The 23162-nt window shown below is 38.8% G+C and overlaps 1 protein-coding gene across 1 annotated transcript; it reads left to right on the forward strand.

Annotated features, from left to right (window-relative positions):
• The first annotated feature begins 1083 nt into the window (after window positions 1–1083).
• Window positions 1084–2775, forward strand: LOC103718503 (heavy metal-associated isoprenylated plant protein 39). Its single transcript, XM_026809031.4, has 3 exons — window positions 1084–1353; window positions 1903–1978; window positions 2069–2775. Exons 1-3 carry the CDS (start codon window positions 1348–1350, stop codon window positions 2476–2478), a joined length of 492 nt encoding a protein of 163 aa, XP_026664832.2. The 5' UTR covers window positions 1084–1347; the 3' UTR covers window positions 2479–2775.
• Window positions 2776–23162: the final 20387 nt, after the last annotated feature.

A 23162-nucleotide genomic window follows, 5' to 3' on the forward strand; every position in this document is an offset into this window, starting at 1 on the left:
AAACATTATATTTGACAGCAACGAGCTTGGCTTCGGAACATCTTGGAGGCCAGAACAACCAGTTTCCATATATAAACCTCACTTAAGAGTTCCATTGGCATCACCCATGCATTGGGCTCTAAGAGCTCTTGTTCAAAGACTCATTTCGGTGAGATTCGCTTTGATACTACTGGTGCGGCAGGTGCTTCACCATTGATATAACTATAAGAACCTTTAGATAGATGAGTCCCCGCTCGCCAATGCTATGTTTAAGAAGTGCATGGATCCCACTGTTTGGGATGCTTCCCACTTCAACCTTGAGAATGATTGCCTACGCAGACAAACTTGCAAAAACAGCTCATCCAGATCCAAACTTTAATTTAAATGGCTGTCATTATATTATAAATTTATAGTGAACACTCAAGCAATTTCAGATACATCATACATCTCGTCACTTTATATCAGCTATATTTTATGATAGAATTATTCAACTACATAATATTATCACTATTATTCTGATGAATAAAATAATAACACTAAAGCTTTATCAAACGATGAACTCATTAATTTTTGTAACAGTATCTGTTATATTTTTTGTTACGTAAGAAGATTGGCAGTATTCATACCTTGTCATGAACCGGTGCCGTATAAGCTATCTGATCAAACAGCAACAATTAATAGAGTTCCATGGCTCTGTAAGATTATAACATAATCCTAACACTGCCTAAATGATTACACAATGATACTGCGATGCAAGTGTAAACAAGGAAGAGAACAGGAGAAGCTAAGAATACTAAAGATTAGATCTTCTAATAGATACGGATGCCCATTGCCCGGCCCCAAGGGTTAACATGCAAAGTGTACGTTATCCAAATGAGATGTTTAGCCGCCCCGGTTCGGCGAAGGCTGAGATCAGGGACCAGTGCAAAACAGGGGCGACACGTAGGATGGACGTTGACTGCGGGGCCACGTTAATTAAGATGTCAACAAGAGGCCTGAGAAACAAGAATGGAATCGAACCCTCACCATCCCTGGCATCTTTGCCACGTAAGCAGGGACCGTGACCTACCACTTTTTATTCCCACGGACCACCAGCCACCACTTCTCTCACTCCTCACATTCTCCCAGCTGCTTTTTCCGTAGCGGACCCTCTCACGCAGTTCTTCAGCAATCCTCCTACCATTCTCCACCCTCCTTCTTTGACCTTCCTATTAGTACTTCATTCATTTCTATATCTGCCTCCCCCCTCCCCTTCCCTCTGTCTCTCCACTTCTCTCTCTCTCTCTCTCTCTCTCTCTCTCTCTCTCTCTCTCTCTCTCTCCCTCTTATTGGCCTTTGATTTGCTTGCTGTTTGGGGAGTTCGGAGAGATGAAGGTTGGATATTTGTTATATTTGATTCCTTCTTTCTATCAAATGAGATGCTATTCTAATGGCATGGTTTCTTTATGGATTCTCTCTTCATCTTCATCATTTTGCAAGATACATATCTTAAAAAGGAATCGTCTTTACCATCTAGCTTGTACTTTTCATCTGGGATCTGAAGAATGATTCCTCATTTGCTAAATTTTATGCAGAGTTTTTTTTATAGACAAAAGTAATGTGGTTATAGTTGGGTGTCGTTTTATCTTTGTAAAGTCTTATGTTTCGGAAAGCAAGAGTATGTTTTTTGTGAGCTGTTACAAGAAATTTAGCTAACAAGTGATGTTTTGATGTTTGTTCAAGCTTATTCATGTTTGTTATTTCCTTTTCTAATTCCCTTCCTCTGTTCTAATGATGATGCAAGTATAAATGAGGGGATCTGTCTCTGTTTTTCTCGCTCATCTCCGCCAGTGATCAAATCATGATTACTGGCTATTCTTTCATTAAAAAAAAATAGATTATTTATTATTGAAAACTATTCTGATATTTGGGTTTTCTTTGCAGAAAGTTGTAGTGAAACTAGACTTGCATGATGACAAAGACAAACAGAAGGCTCTCAAGACTGTCTCCACCCTTCCAGGTGTCATATCCCCTCCTCTAACATCCACACGTCCAAAATAACAAATTAAAAAAAGGTTAGCTACATGTTATCCTGCATTTCACTTCACAGGAATCGATTCCATTTCAATGGACATGAAGGAGAAGAAACTGACGGTGGTTGGGGCAGTCGACCCTGTCAACGTTGTGAGCAAACTCAGGAAATTCTGGCCGACCGATATGTTCTCAGTAGGCCCAGCGAAGGAGCCTGAGAAGGAGAAGAAAGAAGAGCCGAAGAAGGAGGAACCCAAGAAGGAGGAGCCGAAGAAGGAGGAACCCAAGAAGGAGGAGCCGAAGAAGGAGGAGCCCAAGAAAGAGGAACCCAAGAAGGAGGAGCCCAAGAAAGAGGAACCCAAGAAGGATCCCCACGAGCAGATGATGACCGAGCTCATCAATGCCTACAAATCTTACCATCCTCAACTCACCACACATTACTATGTCCACAGTGCAGAGGAGAATCCAAATTCTTGTTCCATCTTGTAAGTGATTACGTGGAAACAGGGAAGGTTTTATTTAAGTCTTACAAGAAATAATTTGAGCCTTCCCAACCAGCTGCGGAATTAAAGAAGTGACTCTGCATAGATGGTGGGTGGTTGCTTCAAGATTTCCCGTTTCTGTTAGAAGGTATGTTTCATGGTGAACGAATAAGTTCTATTGGTTGCTTGAGCTTTCGATGTCTAGGAAATATGTACAGAATATTTAAATAAACTTCTGTATCTGGTTTCTGAGTATATATGTCTGTAAGAAGCGGCCTTAAGAAACTTTTGATTTCTTATTCTACATGGTTTCTCACTTTTGGAATTGCATCTTTCACTGAAATAAATGGGAATATAAAGCTATGGCAGGAGTTTTAAAGACCGTGGACTTCAATTGGATGCTGATTGAAAGTCACATGTATCAGTTCTAAATGATTAGTTTATATGTGCATTGGTTGGTACCTTCAATTATTTATTCCGATGACGTTGATGCTCAAATTCGTGGATTGTCTGATTAACACAAATGGAGGCCTTCGGCCATACACAGCAAGCGTTGGGAGCAACACAAGGTTGCTTTCGGGAAAAACAAGAAAAACAGAAATTATCTATCCTTCAATTATGCTGTCCATGGATCAAATTATTTCGTTGATTGGATTTTACTTGACTATCTATGGCTCCATGGCGTGTGCTCAGGGTAGAAGTTTTGTATAAATGTATCGCCGTGTTATTAAGTATTTTGTTTTAAGTTCTTTTCTCTATAAGAGATGGAATAGAATAACCCGGTTATCCACTTATCCGACTGTTGCTAAGCAGTTTCTGGATATCAAACGAACCTTCCCAGATGGTCATCTTAATATGGCCGATTTACCCTCTTTTGCAATCAGTTTCGCTACAGTACCTGCTACTCTAGCTAATTGTCACTATATTTCAATTTTAGTATTTAGAAATTGATTTTTCTTTTTTGCAAGATGAATTTATTATACCAGTTTCGTAAAAATACATCCATAAAAATTAGAAAATAAAATAGATATTCCAATGTTTAGAAATTGATTGAGGCTCCATAACTTCGTAAAAGAATTTCACGACCATTTCATTGAAATAATTTGTTTAGTATTGTGGGCTTCGATGTTCTTGTTTCAAAAAAGTAAGCAATGTTTTGGTAGCATTTACCATAAGCACAAATGCACAATTACTGACAACAATGATGTCAAAGGATATTTAGAAGAACAATCAAATGTCACTAGGTAGCTGAAATTTTGTCCAACTAAACAGCAGAAAATTGTGTTTTTTCTCGAAAATATTCCTATTATCCTAGTAAATAGGGAGATCACAATGGATATCTCTTATAATAGTCCAAAGCCTGCAACACAAGGAGCCTCGAAAGAAAGAAAAGTAATGTGGGCAAGGAATGACACCTAGAAGATTCTCGTCACTTCATAAAAGACACGAGAATGCAACTTTATCATGCATGCAATCACATGTATCGGCAAATCATTCAATAGTTATTGTCACTAATCTTTCTCCCCATCAAACTGCCCATTTACGTATGTGGATATCATTTCCTTAAAAGGATTTGCCAAGTTGTATGCTATGATCTTATTATATTTTATTTGATATAAAGAGGGATTTTTTCTCTCTATACATCAACTTTTTTACCCCACAATGTCGATCTCCATGGTTTCCCCATATCTATGTGAGGGTAAATGTAATTTTATAGGGACAAAAAAAATAAAGAATTATGAAAATATGAAATCCAATAATTGCCGTCATCAAGGTGCTGGAAATTGTATAGAAAATTGGGGTAGACGGAAATTTTAAACGAAGGATGAGGAGTTAATTGAAAACTAAAAATTACTGAAGAGTAATTTTATATAATTTTTAGAAATCTGAAATATGATAATTGTGTAGGAAATTTTGAAAGTTGACATATTTGGAAATTTTAAATGAAGACGGGCAGGCATTTAAAAATTAAAAACCGTTTAAAATGGAGTTTAAAATGGATTTAAATGCTTAACCTTTTAGCACAAAAGACTGTCACGTTGATTCATAGGCTTGCATAAAGAATGGTGCAATATATAGAGCTAGGGATGTTGGATGTGATTAGCACCCCTTCATTTCATCTTTGGTCATTTGGTGGATTTAAACCCTTCAAGTTTATCGATATACAGATTTCTTTATCATCTACACCATTTGAAACTCACACCAATCAAACATCCAATGCATCATGTGATGCATAACAATTGATCATCTGCAATACATTCTAACTTGTAGTCTCCTCATGGGAGTTTAGAAGTTGGGATGTCTACCAAAAATATATCTATGCTTTTAGGTTTGTTTCCACAGTCAAGTAGTGTAGAACTACGTAGAAGAATATGGATTTTTATTCTCAATAATTAATTCAACTGGGAGAATTCATTATCTTGCTCACTTGACTTCGGTGGCCTAATCAATGTAAAGCTTTTGCGACATGAACTACATAAGATGCTTGAAATGGTTCTCACATTGCCAACATTTTAACCACCTTAACATGCTGCTTTCAAAGCCAGATTTGCAAAAATTGGGACATACGGGCGATATTTGCTTAATTCTCCTGCCGAAGAAGCCTCAAAACCAAGCCTACTCTCCCACATGAAAATTGACAAATCTAAAGATGTAGTGCCAGTCTGAATTATGATTAATTAAGCTAATCTTATTTATTTTGGGTTGTTTAAGAAGGTTCGCTATTATCGTCCCTACAGAGTTTAAATAAAGCGAATGAGAAGACATTGCTCCTACCGGGTTTAGATAATAGGTAGTGCCATTCTTTGGAATCGAAGTTCTAGATTTATCAAACAACACATTAGTACTTTTTGATTGCTAGCTATATATGAGCTATATTATTAACTGTATATATCTTCAATTATGAGAGGTGGGCTATCGCATTGTTTGATGTGTGGAATAAAGATCATATTTTTCTCTCCCTACGTCTCTCGCTCCTCTCTCTCTATGTCTCTCTCTCTCTCCTCTCCCTCTATGTTTACATTGATAGCACGTCACGAGATTTATCAAATGGTATCAACAGACATTATATTGGTTGGCATCTATTTTTCCATAGGAGAGGTCTTAGGTTAAAATCACAGGGGTGGCAATCTATCAAATGGTGCTTGCAACTTGAAATCTCACTCATTTAGAAAATGTTCGTGTCCATAAGCAGAACAACAACGCCTGACATTAGACGCAGCTCAAAGTTGACAATAAGCTTGCGATGGAGAAAAAGTCATGGCAAAGTGACACTTCCCATTCGCTGCCTAATACCGCCCTGCAAAGAGAAGCCTCCATCATCCAATGGCTCAGACAAAACGAAAGCAATGCTTGCCTAAATTTGTGAACTTGTGCATATTAAAACAGGAAGTTGTGCAAACCCTGAGGAAAGGGAAACCTTATTCTGGTACTCTCTGGCCCACTGATTGATGGGCGATACAAGTTCTTGCTTAGATATGCATCAACTTGGTTAAGGAACGGCACAGGGGGGGTCGGCATGAATTCAGAACCATGATGATAGTGGCATGGGCAGTGCAACGATTCTTTGCGACTCCGCAACAAAACCATCGCCTTTAGCCAGGCTTTCGGTGGGGTGACTCAGATGATTTGACACTAAAGTACAAACGTCCAGAGCTCTCCAACGTGGACGGGATAATCTTCAACCATCTCGCCTGAATGGAGTCCGCAAAGTACTTCAAGTTGATACGACTCTCGCAAGTAAAAGTAATTGATGTTGCTAGTTTTCTAAGGTCCAAAACTGAGGATCCCGGTGGAGATCTGATGTCCTATTCTCAACAAACATTTAATGAAAAACATGGGCCTTGACCATAATGGATTTTCACTGCTTAAGATTAGCAGAACATAACATTTTAATTGGATCATATATATATATATATATATATATATATATATATATATATATATATATATATATATATATATATATATATATAGAGAGAGAGAGAGAGAGAGAGAGAGAGAGAGAGAGAGAGAGAGCAATTTGGCTACATTCGAATGGATCTCCGATCAGATCTATATTGAACAATAAGGTCTCATATCAATGATTCGAGCAGATATACCATCTCTATATTGTTTAGATAACAAAAATCATTTGATTCGAACATCCCTGGCTTATGTATCAAATAGTCAAAAAATTGGACATCTAAATAAAATTAAATCATATTTATTTTTTGATCATTTGAGGCATTAGCTAGGAGTTTTAAATTACATAATTTTTGATGTGTAAGTAGTTTACCTAATGGCTCCAATTATTGATGTAGGACCTCCATTGTTTAATGTAGACTTGATGAGTGGGGATCTACTCAAATGTAGCCAAATTTAGGTCGTACACACAATACATAGATACATATGTATGTATGTAGCAAGGGGTAATCCGTGCCATTATAAATTAGAAATTGGTGAAGACATTATTGTCTCTTTTAGATATTTATCAACAGAAAAATGTGCAGTTATAATCTGTTTATATTGATCCCCACATTACCAGTGGCATGATACAGTGAATATTGGTTTTCCTCGCTATGTCATCTAATGTATCTAGATAAGGCATGTGGCTTGTTTCTAGGTATTGATTTTCCCATGCAAAACACAAATAAGAAAAGGGGAGGTTCACATTCCATTTCATAGCGCCAGCATATTGTCTTACTCTTTTTTTTTTTTTTTTTAAACGATGGGAAGCGTAAACAAACAAAATGTTTCAGAATATTGGTTTTACAAAAATTATGCATGTTAAAAAATACTTAATAGAATGTGCAACCTTTCTATTAGAAGCTTGGCGTGCCAACATATTGTCCGAACTTTTCAAATTGTATGTTTTTAGAACAAATACTATAATTGGCGGACTTTTACTACGATAAATGCTTTCTAGAATTACAAAATTGCAGCATTGATGAAGCAGGATACTCTTCTATGCATATTTTGTACCACAAGAAACTATAGTATCCAGGATAGCCACCACGTTATCCATCTCAGAGGTAGATGATTATGTCTCATCTTGGGTGTGCATCATATTTAACACTGAGCTCTACTAATTGGATTTTGAAGACGAGGGACAACCGTCCATCTTCAACATAGATAATGTGGCTGCTATCTAGAGCCATGTACCGTAGAGGATTGAACGAAGCAATAGTCACCAAAGAATCTCGATAGGAGATTGTTTTAAGCAAAGCTATCAACCTCTTCAAATTAAAGAAAAAGCATGGCTCCAACCCGGTTTATTCCTAGCTTTCTTAAGCTCTCTTCCGCACTTAACAGAGTTTCCCAAATTCTTCCTTCTCTCTAGATTATCCATTAATGGATAATCCGTTTTGTATCTCTTCGTAATCTTAACGAAATTAGGCGAAGCCTTGCTCTTTCTCTTTCTGGAAAAAACATAACATGTCATAGTGATCAAATCACCAACAGAGGCAGTTGGTTGAGTTGGTAAGTCCTCAAACTATTTTAATTAACGCTGCCAACAAAGAACCCTTTTTTTTCTGTTTTTCTTCTTCTTTTTTCTTGGGATCAAAGAATCCCAGTTAGAGTTTTATGAAACCACCCTTGGTCTCGGTATGATAGAGAGCATACTCTTTACCGGCACTCTAGCAAACCTTAGAAGCTTTTTATTTTCGCCCTTTGTTGAGAATAAAAGCTGAAAATTCCACCAATCTACCAATTATTTCAAGGAAACAAAGTGAAAAGAATCCACTATGCTCTCCTCAGGAAGGAGTGTATCTATTCCTCTCCTGTTTAGAATAAATAGACGAGCTTCTAAATTAAAGATCCATACTGTAAATTATGATATTTACCACTAAAAATATCAAAAAATAAAAAAGTATATATTTTTTATTTTTTAAACTTATGTATAATGTATTTACAAAAATAGATGATTTCTACAATGCTAATGTACTAAGATACATGAAAATGCTTAACTTGAGAATCAATTTTACTGATCATAACCAAACATGTTAATATATGTTGCTGGAAATTGGACCCGGGGGCCGCCGCGAAGCCGGGGAAGGAGGAGCTCCGCTGCTACAGGGGGCGGACGGCGGTGCGCCGGCCGGCTGCGTCCTCCACCGTGGGGCGTGGGAGCGTCCGAAGAGGGGTGGTGCGTCCAGTCCTGTCCTGTCCTGCAAAAAAGCCGGTGGCCGGGCTCCCCGGCGCCGGCCCTCCGATGCCTAAGTCAGAGGGGGCAAGTATGGAGAGAGCGGGGAGGAGAGAGTATGTGGAGAAGATGAAGAGGATATATTTCCTCAATTGTGTGTGTTGTTCACTTCTTTCTACCCGGTCTAGGAGGGTTCTCTCGGGCTTTCGGTCCCCTTTCCTCTTCCCCCCCAGGTTTCCTTTTATAGAAGGATTTGGTTACCTGGGAGGTGACAGGAGGTTTGTCCTGTTCTGTAATAATAGGGCACGATTTGGCCCATTAATGGCGTGGTGGAAAATAAGGCCGAATCAGACCGGAACCAGGGAGTTGTCACGGTCGATCGGACCTGTTGGAGTGGTTGAACCGCCGGCCGTAGCGGGCCTGGGGTCTGTGGATGGTAAGTGCATTTATTACCGAATGAACCGGCGGTCAGGTAGAGCCATGCGCTCTGATGGTTCGGTGATCCGGAGATCGTCTTGGGCCGTGTTCATTAAATGACTGAGTGCATCGGAGACTTGAGAGAGTCTCGTGCATTAATGGCAGGTCGTGCCGAATACCTGCGAAGATCTTATGCCTTGATGGCTTGGAGATAGTGGCAGGTCGCAAGCCGTAGGAGTTGTCAGTCAGAGGGGGCAAGTATGGAGAGAGCGGGGAGGAGAGAGTATGTGGAGAAGATGAAGAGGATATATTTCCTCAATTGTGTGTGTTGTTCACTTCTTTCTACCCGGTCTAGGAGGGTTCTCTCGGGCTTTCGGTCCCCTTTCCTCTTCCCCCCCAGGTTTCCTTTTATAGAAGGATTTGGTTACCTGGGAGGTGACAGGATGTTTGTCATGTTCTGTAATAATAGGGCACGATTTGGCCCATTAATGGCGTGGTGGAAAATAAGGCCGAATCAGACCGGAACCAGGGAGTTGTCACGGTCGATCGGACCTGTTGGAGTGGTTGAACCGCCGGCCGTAGCGGGCCTGGGGTCTGTGGATGGTAAGTGCATTTATTACCGAATGAACCGGCGGTCAGGTAGAGCCATGCGCTCTGATGGTTCGGTGATCCGGAGATCGTCTTGGGCCGTGTTCATTAAATGACTGAGTGCATCGGAGACTTGAGAGAGTCTCGTGCATTAATGGCAGGTCGTGCCGAATACCTGCGAAGATCTTATGCCTTGATGGCTTGGAGATAGTGGCAGGTCGCAAGCCGTAGGAGTTGTCAGTCCCTTGGACTTTAGGCGGAGGTTGAACATTTGGTTAAGGCATTGGCTCGGCAAGAGTGCCGAGCCGAGCTGGTCGCCCAATGGGGCGCCCTGTGGCGGGGTTGCTTCAAGTACTCCTGGTCGGCGCCCTTTAGGCGAGCACCTTCTAGCAGAGCGCCTTGGCGCTGTCTTTGGTCGGCACATTCTAACCGAGCAGCTTTGGGTGGGGCACCTCTTGGCGCGCGCTCTGGTCGACGCCCTCTAGTCGAGCGCCTTCCTGGTCGGCATCCTTTGGCCGAGCAACTTTCCGGTCGGCGCTCTTCGGCCGAGCGCCTCTGTGGATATATGACTTAGGGTTTTTCCCCTAACAATATATATATATATATATATAAATTGAAAATCAATAGATTTTAATGCTTAGGTCATAGTAAAATATAACTCATATCATTTTAATCCAAAAATTTTACATCCGTTTGATATATAGATTTCATAGCAAAATTTTTGAGCCTTAGGTGGTCTCGTGTGCATGAAAAACCAAGATGGTGTTTGGCGCGTGAAGGACCTGACCACGTTCCTTAAACTGGGAGCCAACTTCGGATAGAAAAGAGTTGCCGCCGGCCCATAGGCCCATAGTCCCAGCCTCTCTCTTTCTTTTTTTTTTTTCAAGGCCTGATGCCGAATAAAGGAGAAAAAAAAAACACACACACACAATGATAACGTCTAGCCCAGTACAGAAATCGGGCATAGAAATATATATATATATATATATATATATATATATATATATATATATATATATATTTGCCCTTTTTTTTTTGCAGAGAAACATTTTAGCTATGAAGTGTTACAAGGTTGTTGTACCAGGGCCGAATCTTTTTCATTCTATACTTTTTTGCAGAAATTATTTTTTGAATGTAATCTTTTGCAGAAGATACAAAGCTCATATAGTTGTATACTGAAGATATAGAGATCCTTCAAATCACTTGTTCAGCTTGTTGAATAGCTTAATATGTCTACTTACAAACTACTATTTTTTTTAAAAAAAAATTATTGTACTTTTGTATTTTTTTATTACAAATTCTTTATAAATAGTTTTTATAAACTCTTTCTTTTCCAATAAAGGCCGGGTGGCTTTGCCTCCTTCTTCATCAAAAAAATATTTGAAACACTTTTGAAACTGTTTCTATGTGGGCGAAAACAAGATCCAAGCAGAAGTCCGTGACCAAACCTAGGCTGGTTACAAATAACGTACAATCATATTCCCAAGCCTATCTGAAACGTTTGTGAATCCACCCATAGCAGTTCGCTCCTTCAAGGCCCCAAACCGTGACAAGCCACCTCTTACCTTGTCTATGGAAGGCATGACACTGATCATCGCTCAACTACTCATTGGAATGTTCATGGACAAGTTGTAAAGCCTATGAACTCGCCAAATAGGCTCTCTTGCTGATGAAATTATATATTGAATATATATATATAAAAATATCAAAGGACAGGCACTTGTGGACTTCGTCGCTGCACATCCGGTGCCTGATGACTCACCTTTGATCACTGATCTTCCAAATGAAGAAGGACATGTCATTGAACATATTGGACCTCACTGGGAGATGTATTTCGATAGGGCATCCCAAAGAGCTCCTGGAGAGGATAGAAGTGCACCAAAGATATGAGCCGGGGCCGGTATTGTGTTCCTAACGCAAAAAAAGGGAACATTATTTGTTCTTTCTTTTTCCTTTATCAAAGCCAATAACAAGGTGGAATATGAAGGAAGCTCTGATGATAGGATTGACAATAGCTCTTTGGATTTTATTCCGGCATAATCTTTGTTTATATTATTAATGTTCTGTTATAGCATTTTTCCTACCCCTAATGCGTAGGTCTGTCTTGTTTATAATTGTTAGATTAAGAATATCGCTAGTAAAATTGGACAATTAACATATGCATCCTCGATCGATCACAGTTATGAATTAAAGATTTATCATAATCGCTAGAGAACGATGTATTACAACAATCATTGATCGCAGCAAAGCAACCTGTTAAGGAAGAAATTTGTAGGCCAAACAATGTCCTATTTATCTACGACCATGTCTGCAGCCATCTCTTGTGGCAACTTGCATGGGCTAATAATAGCTATGGTTATTGAAATTTGAATTGGTGTATAGGATCTAATGCAGTCCAATAGTCCGATGGGTTGAGTCAAATTCAACTAAATCCAAGCCTGAGTTAGCTGGACCATACCCAACCCATGGGTACGGATCTTGGGCACGGATTGGGTCCACATCAGGTCGCCTACAGATCCTTTTCACGTGAATCACTTAATAATAGGGTAAGAAAGAAATGGCACTATTTGGCTACTTAGAGCCCGGGACCTTGGCCTATGCATCGCTGGAGGTGGCCATGGCTGTTTTCTAAATGGTTTCATTCAATGGAACATGGGGACCTCCATTAATGTCTTACAAGAAGGGGTCTAGCCGTACAGGATAATTTGGGAAGGAATCCATATTATTCCTTGCCGATGGATCGCTGTCATCTAAGAAGGCTGGAATATCATTAAAGTTTGAAGCTAATGCTACTATTTTTCTGGAAAAAAAAAAGAAAAAGAAAGAGCAATATGTGGATGTATATATCTTCATTTGAAGATCGCCAATACACTACACATATGATTCAATATGTTTTAGGTTCTCCAATAGATCCGAATAAAGTCCTAATTCTAAGGGTTACTTTTGAAAATTTTGAATGTATAAAAAATAACATTTTTGATACTTATTCAGCTGATGGTGAATAATTTTAATTGGTTAAAGAGCAACAAATATAGTCTATGAATTAAATTATTTAAATATTGAAATTAAAATTATTTAGGAACCTGGAGATATTATATTTTGCATTTGAATATAGCATCTTTATGTACCCAAAAAAATATATAGCATCTCTCTCGTGACCGACTGCATCATCCAATGCATCCAAAATTGTATAAGTTGTAATTTAGATAATTAGAACGTAGCATGTGTGATTCATAATTATTTAATTAAAAATAAATTTAGAATAAAAAAATATAATAGAATGCAATTGCAGTTTTAAATATTAAAAATTATTTAAATGAAAAATAATGATAAATGTTAGAGGAGGACTTTGAACTTTCGATCTCAAGGTTAAAAAACCAAATATCCTAGTGTTATTTGATTTTAATCAGATAGGAGCTAGATATGCGACATGAGAAGTTGACTCTAAGAGATAAAAGAGGGGTGGAGAAACGCGGATGGTCAGCCATGCCTCGCATGCGAGTACAGTAGAATAAATTACAATGAATAGTAGATTACTTATAAAAAGTAAATGTCCAAAAATGAAGAAATAAACTATACCTAATTGTGTTTGATAAAATTATTCAATTGTTCGATCCATTAAAGTATAAATTGATGAGGTTTTTCAATTTTCATTGCTTACCCTAAGGGCCGAAAAAGACCAAGTAGATTCAAGTTCTAATTTGTAACCCAATCCATGCCTTTAACATTGTTATGAAGACCAACCGATCATGCTTGGACCTAAATTAAGACTCAAGCCTCCAATCTAGTCGAGCGCGACCTTGTTTCAAAAAACTAATTTGACTTGGTAAAAATTAGTTCAAAATCTAGATCCCCACCTAAATCTTAGACCTAACATCATATAAATTCAAATCCTAAACCCAAAGTTAATTTGAGTCAGGTCTAGGCCATGCACGGCATGGACCCAGCTCGACCCAGATGTAATGAAAATACAAAATACCAATGTTATAAATTACACCTTAATGCAAAAGAAATGGCAACATCAAATTACTCACATGGTTTGCCCTAATATCTTAGAACCACTGATTTCTCAAAACTATGCCAGTATAAAAATGATCATAACCCAAAGAAACACATTCTAATGAGGACTGGATCAGGTGGAGCATCCAATGCAAGATTTTTTAAAATAAAAAAAGCACACAATCATTACGTTCGAGCGCAGCAACCTCTTATAACTAATGTGACTTGCATCACAATCCAGACAAATTCTAGATTTTTTTTCTGGTGAGAGGACTGTCTTTTTTGGGTTGCTTCCTTTGACGCTTAAGTGTTGCTCTACCTTAAATTAGACTTAGCTAGGAAGTTACAAATCAATTTTAAATACAAACGGATGCCTTCTTACATGTCTCATTTTAGCTATTTTTCACCTACATGAGGATATTTCTCAAAGAATATCATAACTCGCATCTTATCGCTTTCCTACAAGCTCTACTTATGTCCACCTTCCAAATGTGAAGCGCTTTCTCAAATAAAAGTAGAAATAAGAATAAAACTAGAAATAAAATAGAGAACAAAATGAATAAATTGATCTAAGCGGAAATCAATTGAGAAGTATGGATGATGAATAGAAGATGGACGGCGAAACAAAAAGGTTATTGTCTATCTTGTAAGTAAAATATTTGAGGGACACCAAAATCTACTATAGATCAGTGGCCTTCTTTTACCTATCTCCTTGGTCAATAATCACCAACAGGGAAGAAATCACAAGAATCTGATAGATGAATTAAAAATGAAAATAAATAATATAGCATATGTCCAAGAATACAAATATATTCATGGACAATATGTACTTGTTTATTAAGGCACTTTATGGAGCAAGATATGATAATATCCAACCCATTAATTGCATAACATAACTTCGGAAACCATAATTTTCTCATACGAAATGAACACTGTCATTATTTATAAAGAATCTTGAAAACGGGGGAAGTTGCATTGACTAAGCTACCTTTTAGCAGATTATTGCATATTATTATTAGTCTTGGCAAAAATATGAAGAGTAGCTTGCAAGATTATTTATTGCACCAACATGAAAAGGTCTGCTGGTTTACTCCCCTCTCCACAAAAGATCTAGAGAAGTTCTGGGTGGTGGATGAAGAAGGAATCTTTTAGCCAGCTCAACTCGAATCAAATAAGAAAATCGGTCAAAATAGGGTCCAAGTCCTTTTTCTTCTTTCATTAAGTATAGATAAAACTAAGTTAAAAAAATTGTTTATGATAATGAGATCCATCTTTATATAATTCAGATTGGATTCCTTTTTTAGTTGGAAGAAATTATAGCTTTTCTAAAATAGCAACCAAGTAAAAATAAGTACGAACAAACTAAAATTTGCAAAAAATAGATTTCGAATGTAACTTTTATTCATTGGCCTATTTCAAGGCTTAAATAAAGAAACTTGTGTCAATCACCATATATGACTTTTTGGAAGTAGTCGCAGCATTATAGATCTTGAAAACTTATTTAAAATAAAAAAAATCATCTCAATAGAATACCGTACAGATAGACTACAATTCTAGAAATATTGATATATAATTCGTTTTCGATATTAATCTTGCTTTCGGACCATGCCCAAACATACTCATGATCATAATGGTCGATATATATAACATCTTTTTTTTTCCACTTAAGAGAGATGTATAATTTGGATCCTAGTAGAGATACCCCCACCTTGTTTCTCAGTGTTTCGCTATTGTCAAACTTGTCGTTGACATTCCCAGCTCCAACTACCATCATATTTAGAAAACAAACGTGCACCTAAAATTGTTGAATACTCGTGTAAATCTATCTCTCCATCTCTCTCTCTCTCTCTCTCTCTCTCTCTCTCTCTCTCTATATATATATATATATATATATATATATATATATATATATTAGTTTTCTCTTCTGCTACATGGAGGGCAAGTGAGAGTGTGCTTATCGATTCACATAAATAAAAATATCTTATGGGTAAATATATTTATCCCAAACATTACAGCCATCCATCAGATACAAACTATGTATGTGCAGCATTACACATGCTGGCTGAAGGGAAGGAAAAGGGTCGTCGCGACTACAGCTGCAAATATTGTGTGGCTATCGAGATTGGGTCGTCTGAGTGACTTGGGAGTGGGTGCTGAGCCCAGGGAGGCGTCGTTATCATCAGAACTCCCCCAAGCAAGGGAGATAGAAAGAAATCTGAGCACCTTTTGAAAAGCAAATGCCAGCTGAGCCCCCACAAGACTGTATGGATAAGCCCGTCAGGTTGCTTCTCCTCCGCTCAAAACACCACACTACCGTGCGAGACATAACAGAAGACCACCAACGCGACCTATCATTGAACCTGGATCTTGCGTTATTTGAATGACGCCTAAAAATTGCTTTTTTTTTTTTAATTTGAAATAATAAATAAATTAAAAATAATTTATTGAAAACTTATCTGAATTGAGGTGTGTGAGAATATTGCCGACCTAAGAACATAATTTGCTTTTGATATTTGGGTTTGCGGCGATTTCATTCTCAAGGTACAATGGAGGATCCTCAAAATCTTCTTCAATTGCCTAGAAACGAAAGAAAAGATGAAAAAAGAAGGGATATGATGTGCTCCAGGCACGGCATGGCCATCTGCACGGAGCCAAGCCAATTAATGGATGTGTGGTCACCAGCTCACTTTTTTCGAAGTTCGACCTAGGCTTTCTGCGAAAGGATTTTCATTTAACCAAGAGTTCTCGTCTCGAAATAGGACCGAAAAAGAACAAAAGGTTTTAAAAACTTTTGGGACAATGAATAGTTAGAGGATAAGGTTGATTTTTTATTTTTTGAAAAATTAAATCTTCTCAAATTAAAACTTCAACATCTAGAGTCCTATTTATCTCCATCGACACTAACTTTTTGCCGTATTATGCTCTTGGGACCTCTCCCAACAGGAGCTGTTTCATTAGGACAGCGTGGCTCTAACCCATGTGACGCCGTGCCGTGGAACTATTGATGCGGTCCTGTTGGACTTGGTTTCCAAGCCTCCGAGCTTAACCATATCATGAGCAAGAGATAAATAACCATGGAATCCAATTGAATACCTGCGGTAATGCAATAGCTAAGAGAGACGAGGCCTAATCCTACGTCACTTAACATTCTATTTGCCATGCATGCATGCTTGTGTTGTGTTAGGGCTTGTTGTTGATGAGCAACAGAATCTTCAGCCCTACGATCTCCTCATCTAGAGCCATCGCAATCCTATCCGACCGCGGCCACCTGCGGTCTTTTTCGGTACCCGATGCTAACTTTTGTGCACATGAGCGAGGTCAGGCAAGGTGCTGTGCTTGGAGTCAGTGATAAAGAGATCAGAAAGGCGACCGATCCCTTCGGAGGAAGAAGACAGTGAACAGTGGCTGTGAGGGAACTTTAACCGGGCCTTTCATCATGACCATCAGTGTCTCATTACTTGCCACATCTCAAAGTCATAAACAGCGTTCGCCCAAAAGCAAAGTAAAACGTAGTTTTGCACGGTGGTTCTTCGTGTGGACGCACGGCACCAGAGAGAGAGAGAGAGAGAGAGAGAGAGAGAGATCAAAAGCGACACCGGGCCTGGAAACTCGACAGCCTGATGTTTTCCTCCCTCTCTTCCCTCTTGAGATCAAGAAACTTCTAAAACAGTACATGTAATTGGGCTTGGACCTGAAGCATGATGCATTTGAGAATTAAGACTGCTTCCATCCGAATCATATTTTTATGTATATTGACGTAGCCCAACATGATATGTTTGCTAACTGAGGCTAAAATGAGCCCGCATTACGCAGTCCAGTCTTGGTCCAACTTAAAATATCTCAGCCTCCTTGTAAGTCACCCTTTGATGTGTTTGGTTCGTAAGTTGATATTAGGACTATTATTGTTATTGTTATAGGTTAAGGGCTCGAATGAGATTGATTGAAGCGCCCATCCTCATAAATAAGGTTTGTGGTAGCATTCTGCATTGACATACTGGTTCTAGTTTATTCCACTTGTTATCTAGATTTGTTACTAGTTTTGCATCCCTATATAGATATAAACAGTACATATTGACCAAGATTTGCTTAGATTTTTATGCATAATATATATTTGGAGGTTTTATATAGCTAGCCACTTATCATTCACATAAAAAATCATATTTAGATAGTAAATTACTGGAATTATCGAATTATAAGAATTAGTTATTAGGAGAAAAGAAATTATTTCTCAAAGAGCCATTGACAACCATCAAGGATAGAGTTATGAGGACATGGAGGCATCAAAGAAGGATGGTTAATGCTGAAAAATTGCATATTTTCAAGGTAAAAAAAGGAGGAAAAAGGTATTATTTGCATGTGATCTCACTCTCCTTGGCAACACCAACAATATATATATATATAATCATGAAATTTGGTTATTATAGTCGTGTATCTTAGGATCAAGCCTCTAGTATGAAAGACGTACCCAATCTTAAGCATTTCTTTTTTAATTCCCAATTATCTTGTATTGTTCCATTTTATGTAGTAGATCAATCCTATCATGCATTCCCTCACTATAATTTTTATGATGATGATCGCCATTCTGATTTGAATGATTAGTGGCATACGGGATATATCAATGTAAAGTATTGGATAATCTTCAAAAGCTTGTTAAGGAATTTCATCAACACGTCACTAGAGCTATACAAAACCAAGACCTATGTTGCACAACAAATTATTTGTCCTTGCTGATTGGACATGAAAAAATCTAAAACTCTCATCAACCTCTCCATCGATCATTGTCAACCAAGAGAGAGAAAAAAGTGAAAATACCGTGAAAGGTTAAGTAAAATGCAACATCAAAGAATATATAGTAACAAGAATAGCAAATTGGCTTGAGCCCAAGTGTACTTGCATCCGCTCCGAGGCCTTTAAATAGGGGAAGGTTTAGCGTTCGGTCTTGGGAGGTGCATTTCTAGTATTTTTGGCACTAGTTATTTCTTAATTCTGCAGTAAGAGAAACAATTTCTCAATAATAAGATGCAGAAAGATGCAACATAGCTTGTAATAGCCTAAGCATGCGCATGCTCTAACGTTTGTGGTAGATTGATTTTGGCCATATATATACAATGCTTCTTCTTTTTTTTTATTTTTTAGTACACCGGCTACGCACCCTACCCTAATGTAGGAGTAGCCAACCGAATCAGAGGCTACAACCTGGCTCATGTGCGAAGGAGGGGCCCCCGGTAAAGCCAAAGTACCTCTTCGGAGTGCTGCGCAGCATAGAATACAACCCAATATGCGGCCATGTTTGCCTCCCGGTACACGTGCACTACCTGAAAGGTGCTACAATCTTTCACCATCAATCTGAAGTCGCGAAGCAGGGGACTCGCCTCCATCCCTCCTTCCTACTCCCATAACAATGCTTCTTTATATGCTCGAAGTTTTTTTTTTTTTTGCTTAGGCAAAAGGGAAGAGGGGGGTGGAGAGAACCTCACTCGCATAGCAATCTCCACTGGGCCCTCTTCCTGCTGGAGAATGTTCGATGCAAGTAGAATCTTTTTTATTCATATCTTTTCCATCCACGGCAGAGCCCCACCAGCGTGGCAGCCCTATCTCCGTGTGAGTATGTCACACTGGCACCACCTAAATAAACGGTAGACCAGATAGTGATTCCACCGGACAAAACCGACAGGAGGCATCTGGTGTCCATATTTAATTGATACCTGCGTGTTTCAAACTTGGGAACTCTGATGGAATCAAAGCTTCATTTTCACCGTGCTACCACCTACGCCGCTATGCGTGAAGTTAAACAACAAAAAAGTTTGAAAAGGTGTGAGAGCTTTTTTGCTTTTGTTTTTTTTTTTTTTGGGCACATCGAAAAAGGGCAAGGACTTTAAACCTTTGTCTTTTGTGCAATGGTAGGGCACTTTCCCTTTACTGTTATGTCTCGTGCATGTTGCATGTGTTGGTGCTTTCACGAGAAAAGGCCGACAGCATGCTGATTGCTGTATATTATATTAGAGGCTTATGGGCCAAGCGATTGCTATTTAATCTTGAATTGTATGCTTTTACCAAAAACGGAAAAAATATATCTAGAGCTGCAATTACGACGTGAATCAGTGCAAACGTCATAGGCGACGTCTTACCGAAGTTAAAAAAGAAAAAGGTGAAATAAAACGCATGCAAGGCCAGATAACTATCCTATGCATTGCTTTTGTAGGTTAATTTGATTAAGGTTAGACGCGACTACGTCAGCATATGCTACCTCAATGAATCATGCCTATATGCTTTTGTATAGGCTCCTCTTACTGACTCATGCTCTTGAACTACAAATCTACTATTACCACTACTACTCTCTCTCCCCCTAGCCTCCTTAAGTACACCATGGACATGCACATATCCTGAGCTAGGTTGATATCAAGATAGTGCTACATGTGACCAAGGTTTCAACAACATATAGATCATTGTAATTAACGGCTATAACGATCATTATTTATCCCTATATATTACAATTCTTTTAGTATACTATAATCATTGTTATAATACGAAATAATGGGCAATAATGGAAAAACAACAACATTATTTTTCAGATCTTACAATCTTTTGAAGGGAGAATTGATATTAAAAAAAAAAACTTTGAAAAATGATATTTTATTCAGAGAATGATACAAATAATTAATAAAAATAATGACTGTTATTTACAATGTAAGAACGCTAAATACTATGTTATCACAGCTGTTATTTTTTTTATATTCTTCTTATTACATATAAAACATAATGGAGGGCCTCTCGCTCCTCTATATCTCTAGCTGTAATAGAAATATTCCAAACGAATACGACTGCGAGTTGAAGTGTATATATGTCCTTTGGCTTCGAGGATACACTTTTTATTTGCTTTCAGCGGAAAACGTACGTGATGCACAGCCACCTATTTAGTATTTTCCTTAAGCGGGCTATATTAATTTGGATCTGATGCTTTCTAAGGTAGGGATGAAGAAAGAGTGGTGCCCCCAAATAGTTTCAGCGTCGTTGGCATTTGATTCGACACGGACAGATCCTTGTGACAGCGAAGCCCACAACCCAAATAGGTTTCAAGTGGTCCTCGCTAACAGGATGGTCGTTGTGCCCACCGTGCGGCAGAATATATTGGACCAAATTCTTAGATTTCGTTCTTCAAATTTTTTTGAAGTTGTTTGCTTCCATTTTCATCTCTGTTTTGCTCGGATATAACTTTGAGCGATCGGTTACGATGCTATAACTTTGGACTGTTATTTACTCATACATATGCGATGTAATTAGTACTTAGGGGATGTACCATGTAAGATTCGGATCCAGAATCTTAATTTGATTGCCAAAGAAAAGAGCGCGGCAATTGGAGCAAACCCCACTTCGCTCAATTAATAATTTTAATATAAAATGATAGCTATAGAACAATCATTTTTTTGTCATTATAACTGAAAACAACTGTTCATCATCAAATAAAAAAATATCATCCATTTGATGCTAAGTGATAAGGATCAAATTCAAAATCCTTCAGATTTAGATTCAATTAAGGCATCTTTGGTTTAGGCATAATCTCCTCCAAGTCACCCATGATTGTAGGAGTTACCCAATGATAAAAATCAAATTCAAAATTCTCTAAATTTGAATTTAGTTAAGGCATCCTCGGTCACGGCACAATCTCCTTCCTATCAATGATTGCAGGATTTACCCAATGTCACATGGTTATAGGCATTCTGGTATACATTCTTTGTAAACAATAGTTTTCAATTTTCAAATGTAATAAACAGTTGTATATTCAGACTTATATAAAGCTGAGTCTCTCTACTAAATTGGTACGAGAGTTTGCAGTACCTTCTTCATCTTTTCGCTGAGAATCGAATCTAACGCTTCTAAAACTTGAGGTGGTTAGATTAATACTTTTAAAACTCCAAAGCCGCTCAGAAAACTCCGACATTAATTCGCAAAATTGATGTACGAGCCAGTAACCATCAAAAAGCTTTGGGTGCATATCAATTCGGTGGACGGCATTGCTGGGAGAATCCTCCTAATATCTTCATTTCTACCCAATAAAATTCTGCCAAAAGCCAGTGACAACTGATGTTGCAGATGCTTCACTCTTCCACGACACTGATGTATGATGCAGTGTGGTATGAGGTTGTTTGAACTTTGAAGAGAAAACTGTGGCTGGCTATCGAAACATGGATGGAAGTCTCCATCTTTGCTGACTAGCTTTCCTTAAGCATATGGAAAAGTAAACGAACCCAGGAGTGCACATTCTTTATCTCACCACCACAGCCACTAACCAAACCTACCAATCCAACTTATTCCTATCTCCAGTGCATTCACCTAAACTTAATTCAACCTCTCGCTATAATTCATACCTTCCAGTACTGGAAGACGTACATTTATCTTCCTCCCAACCAAAGAAAGGAACCGAAGAGAGAAAAAGAGGCATGATCATTAAACCATGTAGCATAAAAGGAAAAAAGGAGGAGAAAAGGAAGCAAAAAAGAAAGAGAGAGAGAGAGAGAGAAACTCTCAGCAATCATGTTGTGGTAGCTAGAGTGGGAAAGCACGCAGAGAAGCCTTCTTTATCTTGAGACACAAGTTGCACGAGCAAATCCACAAATGCCATCACTATAATCTTGTGGTTCTTCTTTTCATTAAGCCTGAGGTAGCAATGCAACAGTTCCTGGAGGCGAGGCCACTCCCTCAGCTGGTGCGCCTCCACCATCTCCTCCATCGACGCTCTGAAGTCGTGATACGGGTCGTCCGACGCCATGGATAGCGCCACACTCTCTTCATGGAATGAGGCCTTCTCGACCCCCGCCGTCGCCCCCGTCTCCGGCCATGGATCGCCAAAAGGCGACATCTTTAGGACGTCGGTCTCGGCTTTGGCTTCCTCCATTATGGATTTGGTAGTGCAGGGAGAGAAGAAGAACCTGGCGGAGCTTATCGGACCTTTCGGGAGGTCGTTGGGATTTTCCTCAGGCTCAGCTGATAGAGAAAAGGAGGACATGGTGGAGGTGGTGAAGGCACTGGAGAGGAAATTAATCCTCCTCGAGGTGGGGTTGTGGTGGGAGAAGCCTGGAGAGTCCAGATGAGGAAAAAGAACAAGAAGAGGTGGAAGTGGTGTAGTAGCAGACGTTAACTGAAGCTGTAGTGGTCCACTTCTCTGAACGAGTGGGTCTTGGCCTCTTGGATGCAGAAGAGACCTGCTGGTTTGAGGCTGGGGATGGCTTCTTGGAAAGATTCACATGAAGATTTCACCTTCAGTTTTCCCATCTAATCTCTTCTAACCTCTGCTGATGCAGAGAAAAGGTTTCAAAAACTAGAGACTGTTTGAGAGAGAAATCAAATGGACACATTTATAGGTGTTGTTTTCTAATTTGGCGACCAGTTATTAAACACAGGACCACAATGGGCTAAATACAAGGTGCAAAGACTAGGGCACATGATACGCGATGGGAACATCGATCATGCCATTAAAATTGTTTTGCTGCTGCACTGCAACCATAAATTTCAATCCGATAAGGAAGGCTGCGTCATATTGAGGATGATGAAGTTTCCATTGCTTG

This window comes from Phoenix dactylifera, chromosome 3 (genome assembly GCF_051530095.1).
Source record: "Phoenix dactylifera cultivar Ajwa chromosome 3, Ajwa_hap1_PhDact_Kaust_v1.1, whole genome shotgun sequence".
Taxonomy (NCBI): domain Eukaryota; kingdom Viridiplantae; phylum Streptophyta; class Magnoliopsida; order Arecales; family Arecaceae; genus Phoenix; species Phoenix dactylifera.